Here is an 11,765-nt window from a genome sequence, read left to right on the forward strand (position 1 = left end):
GGTATCTCAGTGCATTCATTACCTCTAGCTCTGGCTTGAAGAATATGGTTACTGAGTTTAACTTTTAAGATTCAGAGAAGATTTTTGCTTTCCTTTTCAGAAATAGGTAAAGCAGGCTCAATTCATGATTATTTAGCAGTTTAATGTGGCATAGTAATCAAACATTTCCTTTTGACTCTGGTGGTATTCACAGCTCGGTAACCTTTTGAAAGCATGGTGCAACTTGCACAAGGGTCTGCTGACAAGCACAACAGAAGGAAATCAGGCAATTTGCCAAAAAATGATTCCTTGGTCAAAGAGATACCAGCTGGAAAGTGCTACTCAGAGAAATGTGAGTTTTGGTGTACATAGGGTAGACCATCAGTTCACTTTGGAAAAATCCAAGTTTGCTATAAAAAGGTGGGGGAAGGAAAGTTGGAGGAGCCTGTAAGCCATACTCACCTCAGAGTGTCATTCCTGAAAGGGTAGAGGTATTCTCCATCACCTGTGTCACACAGAGGGCCCCCAATCAGCCCCAGAGAGGAGATGACTGCACAATACAGTCCTCCTGCGAATCCCAGCACAGTCAGGATCACTGACAGCAGCATCTGAAATGAAAAAGACCTTCAAAATCACATGCACAAAGGTTTGAGTAGCACGGAGAACTTACACTGAATGGGAAATAATTCTCCTTACTTGTTCCTTACTATATGCTGAAAATAACAATATCAACAACAACAACATTATCATCAACAATAATAATAATTATTTGTTTTTCTGGGAATAAAAAGTAGTTGACTTTTTCTGATTGCAGATATCCTAGATGTTAAAGGACTTAAGACTGTATTTGTGTTGCTTTTAAAAGTGGGCAAGCCAAGAGCTTTTCTTATTCAGAGTTTTATACTTAAACTACCTATTGTGAAAAATCTGGTGAGCCTTCTTTCAAAAGCCAATATGAAGCCAGTCCTGGCTTGATATGTTCCATGTCATGTGCCTTGTCATTTCCAGTTCTCCACCTTTCTTGGCCCTTGCACCAGCAGAAACTAGCAAGCAACTACTGATTCAGGTATGAAAGCATCAGAAGATGCATTAATTGTTTTTGCTAATTGATGGAATGCAAAATAACCTTTCTTATTGCTGCTTTCCTTCACTTTGCAGCAGCATGACGTGGTTGCCACTGTGTATGTTGAGAAGTCTAACTGTGCTGTGTATGGCAACAAACCAGCAGTGACTTCGAATTGTATGTAATGCACCTACATGTTTTACATCAGCCACTGCCACAGAAACATTACCTTTACTCCTTTTGGGGGCACTTTTCTATTAATGGATGGAATTTATCTGGTTGCTGTTTGTATATAGAAGCAAGAATCTCAGGAGTGTGCTATTGGTGATGTATCTGGGACGGGCTTCCCAATAGTCTTGCTAAGAATCACAAGCTGTAATTCTTAACAACCCTGCCAAGAAGGAGTAGAAATTCTGGACCAGACTGATAGAGCCACTGGAAGACCTGGAGTAGGGATAAGGCAGCAGGCCTGCCTTGGAGTCAGGGCAGAGGCATGGCTGAGGAAGCACATGGGAAACTCTCTTATCCATAGCTTGGGTTTGAACCCAAATACTTCAGGTCTCACATTTTCCTGTTGCTAGCAAATACTAGTCTAATCTAACAGCCCATAAGGAAGGTATAAACCTTCTCCCAGTGCAAGCTGGTCCACAGACTTCTGCACTACCAAATGAGCCAAATGAAAATATCCACCATCCACATTGGAGATTTGTGGCTAAGTCTTGAAAAAACTATTCTGTCTAAACATGTTCAAGCTGGTGAATGCAGTTTCCAACTTGCCAGTTGATGACATTATTGCTTTCTGTAGAACTCTGAATGATGCTGGTGTGTGAATTGACTCATTTTGTGTGTTGTTTTGCCTCTAAAGTAATCCTTGAGATAGAAGTTGTTGGGATTTCTCATGAGATTTATTTCATCATAACGGATTAATAACCCTGTCTTTTTTTTTTTTTTTTTTTTTTTTGCAAAGCTGGATACTCTCTTTTGTCTTTATCTGCATGTTACCTGAGTTGCCTCTTAGCAGAAGCTTCACTGTCAGCAAAATGTAAGTAATTGAGTATATTGTCCCAGACCAAAGCAGTGTTGTAGCTGATGCACTGCCTCTCATAATAAGATCACAAACCATGCCTTGCAGTGCGGGTGAGTGACTGATACTCTGTTTGAAACTCCTACCTATCCTGAATCACTTTTCCCCATTTCTTTTCTCATTTACTTCAGCTGTGCATTCTGCATCTTGGTTGAAGGATCTTAATTATGCCAACAATTTGTTTTAGCACAGCATAGCAGCATGAGGCATCCCAAACATAATTACGATAGAAAAGTCAAATGGTCTTTGTTTTATGATAGCAGATAGTACTAGTAGTACTCATTAGTGCTATCTTTGATGACTGTTCTCTGTCACATGATTTTCTCATTTGAAATCTGTAGACTGCATGACTAGTCTCATCCCAGCTATTTCCCTTACTATGTACAAGATCCTATAGACAAAGAATTTACTTGTCACTGAAAGGAGTCTGAAGCTGTTAAATTGGCTTCTCCTTGGCATTTTGTGACATGCAGTGGCATTTCCCCATTATATCTACTGTTCTGGAGAGTTTTCTGGAGGCTTACCTCATAATCTGTGGAAATCCAAAAAATTTATTAACTATTTCTTCATCTCAAACTTTCAGCATTTTCCCTAGTTGTACTTTTCATTGCATTATTTTCCTCATTTTTGTCCTTGGTGTTGGCCTCTTGCAAAGGTTTTTCTGATTATTTTTGCATATTTTATTTTAATGTTTTCCCTGCTTTATCCTTCACACATTTGGATGGTCCTTGGTGAGCTCATGAAAACTTCTAGCATTCATTCTCTGAGCATTTTCATCAGCTGCTTTTGTGAAGTTACCAAGTTCCTCCTGTCCCGGCTTGTGCTGCTCTTTATTGTCTTGGTTCTTGTTTCATGCACATTTCTTTCTTGTCTCTTTCTTTCTCTGAAGTTTGGAGTCTTTTTTCATGGAATTATTATTCTGTCTGATTATCCAGATATCTTTGCTTATCTAGGTTTGTTTGTCTGGAAAGCTGCTATGTCTAGTCTTGTCCTACTGATAAGTCTTAAAGAAGGCTTAGAGAATAATACTGGAATATGTTTGCTGATGCAATGAGAGAATCTGGATTTTGGCTGAGCCTTTTTCCCTCATCATGCCAGTGCAGTGGAAGCTTTCAGATATATACGTGCTAAGCTGCAAGACAGGGAAGCTTTCTAAACCAGTTACTTTCCAAAATCATTACTACATAATGCAAGGGCAAGAAGCCATTTATGTATGTTTGCAAGTAATAGTTTAAAACAGATCAATGAAAAAACAGTGCAGCACGTAATCGCTGTGAACTGAAGAACTCAATAAAGTGCATAAAAATTATGAGAAATATAGTAATTATTATTACTGTTGTAGACACTTTAGCAATGTGTAAGGGCTTTGATGAAGTCTGAAACTATTAAACCAAGAATTGCACAAAATGCAATAGAATAGAGTACCCGCCCTGAGGAAAAAAATATGTTCTGATCGAATAATAATTCTGATCAGTAATAGTGCTTTAGCCTTTATTCCTTTCCTATGAAAAGCAATGCTGAGTATTCAGTGTAAATTGTCATGTTATAGCTAAAATTTCCAAAGTAGAAAGGTGTCCAAACTAGCCTTTAGATTACAGAGTCTTCATGTCCTGGAACTCAGCATTTTCACAGATATACTGTCCTCACTGAGCCTGTTCTTTGGTTTGTGTGGCTTCATTGCCTGGCCATCAGATAGCTCTCTTTATATAAATATATACCATTTCATGTTATGGTTTAGTGGGCATAGTGGTATTCAGTTGAATGCTGGACTTGATGACCTTGGAGGTCTTTTCCAACCCTAAATGATTCTGTGATTCTCCTGATTCTATGAAATATCTTTGTGTATAATCAAATTACTTTTTTAACATCTATTGTGTTCCTCCATAACAGTAAATAAAGAAGAAGAGGAACTGCACATAGGCTGCCAATCAGTGATGGGAAGGTGCAGACAGTGTACCTGTCATTCATGCACTGCTGCTAGGAATGGCTCAGACAGTGAAAGGCTGGTGGAGGGGAATGGAGGAGCGTGAGGGATCTGCAGATGTGAGCTGCTGGATGACACTGTGCTACCACTTGTATTGTTGGACTGGGGAGGGAACCCAGCCAGTCTGGGGAAATTGGACTCTTGGCTCTGTAATATTTAGTGCTGGCATGAAGGATGGAGAGGAGATACTTGAGATGCTGTGTGACTCATCCCAGTTCAGATGTATTTTCCCTCTTGACTTACCATATTCAGTAGGGTGTGGGAGCCACCAGAGTATGGCTGTTTTTCATCACCATTTTCGCAAAATCAGGAGAAGCAGCTGGTGCAGGCACTGTTTTCAGGGTGCCTATGCTCACATCCCAGCTCTGCAGCAGGCCTGCTCTGCCATCATTAGCATCCTTTTTGTGCATGTGACATTTGGTCAAATCAATGTAATGTCATGTCCCTTGGGATATACTTGCTGGCATCCTAATGAAGAATGCTATTTTCGTATTATGAATAATGAATTAACATAAGTAAAACATCTTGAAGACGTAAAGGTCTTCTTGTGGATCAAAGTAAATATTAATTGAAGAGCACAGAAAAGACTTGCTTTATTGCATGGAATCTCTCATTCCAGGCTGCTTATGGGAAAGATGCAGACTAAAACCAATTTCTAAGTCAGTGTATTCTTGCTAATAATGATAGCCACACAGAAGTCTGTGCCCAGGGCTTGAGGATTAATGGAGATGCCTGTGTAACATGTCGCATTATAATATTCTTAATTATCGAGGAAAAAAGTCTCTCTGGCCTTTCTTTAGATGACAGAGAGCCTAAATTGCATTTGCACATTTTATGTGCATAAAATTTGGGCAAGTGTGGGCTACAGGTCAAAGCTGTGGAAAGCAGTGCTGGCTCCTCAGTGCCAGATGCAGCAGCTTGGGCTTTTAGCATGGGCTTGCCAACAGGGGATCTATCTACCCTGACAGAGGAAAGCAGGGATGAACCTGTGAAAAAACAAATTGCCACGGAAGGGTATGGACGAAACAGGGCTTGGTGGAAGCAGAAAGAACAAGCAGATGTCTCAGCCTTTAGGATTGTCTTTAGCAGGGTAAGCTGGAGCTGTGTTTCTCTGTATGTGTGATGAAGTAGTACCCCTCTGCCCTCAGCATTGTTCACACATGATGCAGCATTGACCCTGGCTTGTTTCCCTCCTATCAGCAGCTGCAATGCCATAACATTCTTGTTGGCTAACTGAGCTCTCAGCCCCGGCCCAGGGACGCTGTAGATCAAGCTCCTCTTCTGCATTTCCCTGACATGGCTGCTGATGGTGATATGATGGTTGTCACTGTACATTTCCACCTGCTGAGCAGCTATTTAAGAGCTATTGTGCAAACTCTGTCGTGTCATTTCAACACAGAAATATCCACTTACCCCACATCTGTTAGCGCAACATCCTGCTCCACCTGCTCCCAGCATCATGAATGCTGGCAGAATAACCTGTGAGAAAAGCACAAGCTGAATTGGTGTGCAGCACTTGGTTTTCGAGTTCTAGGAGCTGGGACATCACATTCCTCAAATGCAAACCACCTTCTGTCTCTTCTCTGTGAGTTACACCTGCTTAGATGTTGGTGCTGCTGAAGAGTCACTCAGAAATAAGTGTGGGATTACATCTAGAGCTGTCTGGCAAGTTGCTGGTACATTAATTCTGATTGCTGAAGTTATACTGCATCTTTCCAGCGGGGTATTGTTGGAGAGCTTTTTGGGAAAATAATGTGTCAGTTTCAAGAAAATGAAATTTCTGCCCAGAGAAGTTGCATCATGGAGTGAGAATTATGTCAGTTTAAATCTCCTGAACATCCTGCTCTGGATTATAATTGGGAAATCAGCCTTGAATTTCCCGAAACAGATCTGACTTCGTTTTTTTGTGCTAAGCTTCTGGAAAACCTACAAAATGGGCTTCACTCCACAGGGAACTCCCAGTTCACATCAGCTTTCTCTGTGGTAATTATAAGGTGGAGTTGGACTGGTACAATGAAGTCAGTAACCATCTGTGTCTCAGAATATAATGCCACCTTGCAGAGGCAATCTGGAGATAGGAAAAGTTGCCTTTAATTTGGTAGCTAGAGGGCAAGAAAGCTTTTGTGGGTCTAGCTGTGCAGCCAGTGCACTCCTGCTGCCCACCAATGCTGGCGAAGGAATCTCAAAGAGCAGCACATAAAAATGAGCCTTTGAGAAAGTAGGAAATAGTCCCCATAAAGTTAATGAAAGGAGGAGAACCCCAAACAAAATGTAAAAGCTGTAAAAACAGCCTAACTACATGTTGGAGATATATTTTCCCATGTAGGGCAGGAAGGGCAGAATGTCCGTGATGAATGAAGAGCAGGGAATTTATGCCTGTAGTACAAATATCTCAGTTAGACTGTATAGGACAGTGTTATGAAACCTGCTTAGATTTTCAGGCTCCTAAATATTTTTCAAAGAATTTATTCTCCATTGCCTTTTATGCACACCCCAGAGGCAACCTGCAGCACCTGCAGTGGTGGCTGGACCACAGCTGGAAGCCTGAGAAGTAGAACATTGAGCTTATAAAGGCGTTCCTCTTCCTGGAAAGAAGCCAACTCTTAAATAATCACAAGTGGTCCCCAAGGCAGCTTCAGCCCCAGTGTGCTACTGTCTGGCACTCAAAAGAAGAATTAATACCTCTGCCCATCAAACCAACACTCCCTTTCCTCCAGGGCTGTCTTTTCTTTCGAGGTTTCCCATCTAAGCTGCAAACATCTTTGTGCCATCTATTAGCCTGGCTCAGGATGAAGGGTTTGCTTGGCAGCTTTCTTTTTATGCAGTGCCTGATTATAAACACCTGCCTTTTGACATGGGAATGAGAATTTGCTAGATTTGGCTGTTGTCAGTAAAACAACAGCTGAGTGTGATCCATGGCTCGGTCTGGCATTTTGCAGCATTGCACATAGGCTTTCCATCAGGAAAGACGTTACTATGGCACACAGAACCAGTCTTCCTCTCTTTACACCCTAAACATTTGAAATAAGGAAACTGAGAGGTTTTCACATCATGTATTTTCCACTAGAGATTCAGCAGAGGAGGGTAGAGCTGGCTGCTAAGCCAAAGACTGCACTGATGATATTGGTATCAGTCTGCAGACAAAGCTCCCAGGTGGAGGCAGCTTTTCTGGCTCACAGAGCTAGGCCAGGCTCTTCTCAAGTTTCCCCCACAGTCCTGGCTCTGGAGGCTGTGTCCTGGTTGCAGGGAGATTCGCCAAGATCAGGCTACCTGTTGGCATGGCTTTCCCAAGTTTCCTCTGGGAGGAAGCCAGGTGCATGGGGCAACATATTGCAGCCTTTTCTTTCCTCATTGTAGAGTCAGGATACGGACCAGACTCCAGACATGGGAAATTCTGCCTCTTGTTTAACTCCTGAGGAGACCCAGAAGCCAATCTTCATTTTTCCATGCTTCCAGCACCTGGAAAATGGAGCTGATGATAATGCTTTCTTTCCTCTTCACCTGTGGGCATTTGTCATGTTGTTTTATGGAAAATATGTACACTAAACAGCATTGTTTGTGGATCAATAATTACTCCTAATGCTGCGTTTTGAAGGTCAATGCAAATTTTTCCTCTCCTCTCACATGCTGTTCTCATTTTTGATGTATGTGCTGCTGGCCACAGGGAAGTCTGTGTGGAAGCCTTAAAAGAAGGCACCTCTTCAATGAGCCAGTGACTCTCTCATGTCTAACATTTGGCTTTCCTTTCATTGAACGCCAACGACTCCTGGGCCTGCAGTGATACAAACTTTCCACAGGTCTCTCATGTAATTCCACTTCTTCCCTCTAGAAACTCATGCCTAGGTTCAAGCTCAGCATGAGTAATAGGCCCAAGTGGTAGCTGGAAGGAGCAGGCAAACTGCTGGTGGAGAACCATTTTTTGAATGATCTTATACCATGTTTCTGCTTTGGGAAACATGAGTCTGAAGCACATCCATTGCAGGTTTTCCACAGACTTAGGTGGCAGCTGCATTATAGCCTGACTGTGAATGAGATTTGCTGTTTTCTAAGTTAATTATTCTTAAACACACACTTTTTTTTTGGCAGAGGTAGCCAGCTCTGTGCCAGTTTACCATTTCCTTAGGCTGCATAGCAGCCAGTACTGGTCATATGCATGTTACTTGCTCAGCTTTTTATCTGCACTCAGGTAGAAAATTGGAAGAGCACAAAGGGAGCAGGCTTTCTGATTTACTGGATAGATAAGTATTCTCCAACACGTTCCCTTCTAGACATGGATATTCACATTAAAAAAATCTTTCCTGAGACCTGGAATGGGGAACTAGTTATGGAAAAGTACATTCACACCAGATCAAACCCAAAAGGAGGTAGTTGGGAGTGTGGGAACATGAGATGTTTTGGGGTTTAAGCCATTTGCAGCTCCACATTTGTTGAGTGTTGGCTGGGTCTTGAACTAACACCTACTGAAACATGTTTCAGTTTTGCCCTTAACATTTTGGGGAATTATGTGAGCACAAAATCAGTCAGTGGAGTACTGAGGGTGTGCAGACAGTAGTGAAAACCTCCAGCTGAGCTTAGGACCTCAGCTTTGCTTTGACTCATGGAGGATGAACACCTAGGTCACCCTTCTTTCACAGTGAGCAGCCAGTCCTAGTGCTTCCTCCTGACTTGGAGTTCTGATTTTTATTCAGGAACACCTTGTATTTCTTTGATTAGGCAATTTTTTGTCTTACATGTGTTTTCTCAGTCATGTACCCAACTTCCCAGTCAAGCTGTTCATGTTTATGCAGAGCAAATTTTTTTTCTTTTTTGTTAACAGAGGTTTTCTTTCCCCGGAATTTAAAACAAAGCAGAACAAAACCCATAAGAAACATTAGAAACGCTTCTCTCTTACCAGTATCCCAGCGCCTAGAATGCCATGGAAAAACCAGACCAGATCAGTTATCTCACTGAGCTGCAGAACTCGTCCATTGGGGAAGTACAGCAGAATGTTGGAGACTATGGCACATGCTGCCAGTGGGAACAGGGCGATCCCGATGCACTTTGAACACTTCCCTGTGCACATGGCAGCACTCTGCTGAGCAAAGATACAGGGAGGTTTGGGTTACTGCAGCACAGGAAACATGGGATTTCAACAGTTTTCTCCTTTAATGAAAGAAGAATCAGTTTTGAAGCAAGAAATGTTCCAGGTAAGGCTTACACAGCTTATCCTATTCTACAGACTCTGTCCCTTTTAGAGACCTTATTTAAAATGGAATTAATAAAACCTGGAATGTTTAATTAAATATAGTTAAAACTATAGGACTAAACCTGTGTTGGTATGAAATTACCATAGAGTTTCATTTTTGTTGTTAACAGACAATTGTCTGTCCATTGGGAATACCAGTAACAAAACCATGACCACAAAAACAGATATACTGGCTGGAAGTCTTCATGGTAGGGCTAAGGACTGGTGTGGTAGGGGAGGTGGATGCACCAGGTTGTCTGGAATCACTGTCTTGGGAAGCTGATTTGAAATCTCTTGAACTGAAGATCTAGAAGAGCAGGAAATGGCTGCCAGCAATGCCATAGGAATGTTCAACCCTGCCTTGGCACTGTGGCAAATGGGGAAGCCTCACAGACATCCCTCCCAGCTGCATTTCCTCTATTTCAGTCAAAAATACACCGTCAGCAAGAATTGGAGAAACATTCATTACAGTTTTCTGTGACATGCTTATTCTGCAGATAAAGGTAGATAATCTGTGGATTACTGGCCTGTTTGGCACCTGCCCTAAAATATCTGAAAGTCTGGAAGCCTGTCCAGTCCTGTAACTATTTGCTAAGGGCAGGTCACAAAGCCATCCCACCTGATTTTCTGAGATCTAGCATGATGTATAAACCAGCAGCTTAGTATTTCACAGTGTTCAGATTCTGCTTTTAAAATCAAAGAATCAACATATATGAAGCACTGGTTGAAAGTGATCTCTGGAGGTCTTCAGTCTGAACTCCTGCAGGACTATCACCAGCACTAGGTCACTGTGTCAGCCATGGCTGAGTGTTGAAAACCTCCAAGGATGGAACTACCAGCACCTCTCTGGGTGACCTGTTGCAGGGATGACCCAAACTCTTGCTGAAAAAGTCTTTTCTCATGTCTAACCTGATCCTCCCAAGCTGTGAACAGGCTGATGCTCCTTGTTATATCCTCTCCCACCACACTATCACCTCTGTCACTCTCTGCTCAGTTTGTCAGTTTCTATTAGATTCCTCTTCACCAAAGTCTACAACCTCAGCTCATACCCACACTCTGATCTATAGACAAAGAGAAAAGGCTGAGCACTACAAAAGTGGATCCACAGATATTTCTTCACGCAAGACTGAAATTTAGTACCACTGGGGCAGAGATTATTGAACTTCCACACTACTATTAAATTTATGGCACAAACTGATCACAACTTTTTCATGACTAGAGGGAACGGTCATAAACTAAGACAGGGGAGATTCAGATTAGACATCTGGAAAGACTTTTTCATTGTTAGGCTGGTCAGGCACTGGAATGGGTTGCCTAGGGAGGTTGTAGAGTCACCATCCCCAGAAACATTTAAGAGGCATCTGGATCTGGTGCTGAAGGATATGGTTTAGGGTTTAGGGGTTACAGCAGAGTGGCAGGTTAATGGTTGGACTCGATGATCTTAGAGGTCTCTTCCAACCTTGATGACTATGATTCTATGATCATAGCTCCACTCCAGCTCGAGACTTTCAAATGCATAAAAGTAAAAATATGCATAAAAATACAAAATATCAATCCGTGGGTTTCTGTCCTCAGAAACAGTTGACAGTTTACGACAGAGAGCTTTGCTCTCCTGTAAGCAAGTTACCAAATGCAAGAGAAGAAAGAGGATCTGGACACACCATTTCAGTACACACCCGTAGCCATGCACACACAGATGTCTACGCTTGCTACGTGCAGATAGTTTTTATAATAACAGAGGCAGTAAACAGTGAAATGTCCCTCAATTTAGTCATGTGTGTTGGCTAATCCTGAAAGTTTTATGACAGCAGTTGGTGCTGAGAAGAAATTAAGCAGGGTAGGAGCACATAAATCAATCAAAGTTGGGTTCCCAAGCGAAAAAAGAAGCTCATGTGAAAGGTAGCTTGAAGACATTTGAAAAAGCCAGAGCCAGGCCAAAACAGACTTTGCTGAGAGAATGAAAACAGTGAAGAGGTAAGGTAGGGCATGAAGACAGACCAATGTCCACAGACTGCTGTAATTGAGTGGGAAAACTCAATTACAAAAACCTGAAAAGACTCTCAGTTTCCCTTTTGCAAAAGCTGGAAGAATTTATGGGATGCCATATATTGCTATGACATAGCTGAGACCACCAGAGACTTCTTCTGAGTTTGCATTTCTATGGCAAAATATTTGCATCGTTCTCTGCTGCTGTGAATTCAGTAAGAGCACTGTGTTTATATGTCTTTTCTTCTGAATACTTTGCCATCATGCTATGCTTTGTAATCCAGCTTAAAAACAAGTTAACTGGCAATAAATTATTCCAGACAGGAATATTTTTAACAGACCTACTTCTTTGTTTATGGTCATTACCTATTGTTTATATAGTGCTCAAAATTGGGCAAAACATTTTGCAAGCCTCTGAAAAAATCCCAGCTCAAAGAGATAAAAA

At 41.8% G+C, this 11,765-nt stretch overlaps 1 protein-coding gene across 1 annotated transcript in view; it reads right to left on the reverse strand.

Annotated features, from left to right (window-relative positions):
• LOC103807816 (transmembrane 4 L6 family member 1-like) overlaps positions 1-9,172 on the reverse strand; it is a 10,240-nt gene extending 1,068 nt beyond the window's left edge. Inside the window, exons 1-3 of the mRNA XM_009080567.1 lie at positions 9,002-9,172; positions 5,524-5,589; positions 442-587 (exon numbers count right to left, since the gene is read on the reverse strand). Coding sequence (XP_009078815.1) covers positions 442-587; positions 5,524-5,589; positions 9,002-9,172 — 383 coding nt within the window. The remainder of the gene's footprint in view (positions 1-441; positions 588-5,523; positions 5,590-9,001) is intronic.
• Between the last annotated feature and the right edge of the window lie 2,593 nt (positions 9,173-11,765).

Source organism: Acanthisitta chloris, unplaced genomic scaffold (assembly GCF_000695815.1).
Source record: "Acanthisitta chloris isolate BGI_N310 unplaced genomic scaffold, ASM69581v1 scaffold3098, whole genome shotgun sequence".
NCBI lineage: Eukaryota > Metazoa > Chordata > Aves > Passeriformes > Acanthisittidae > Acanthisitta > Acanthisitta chloris.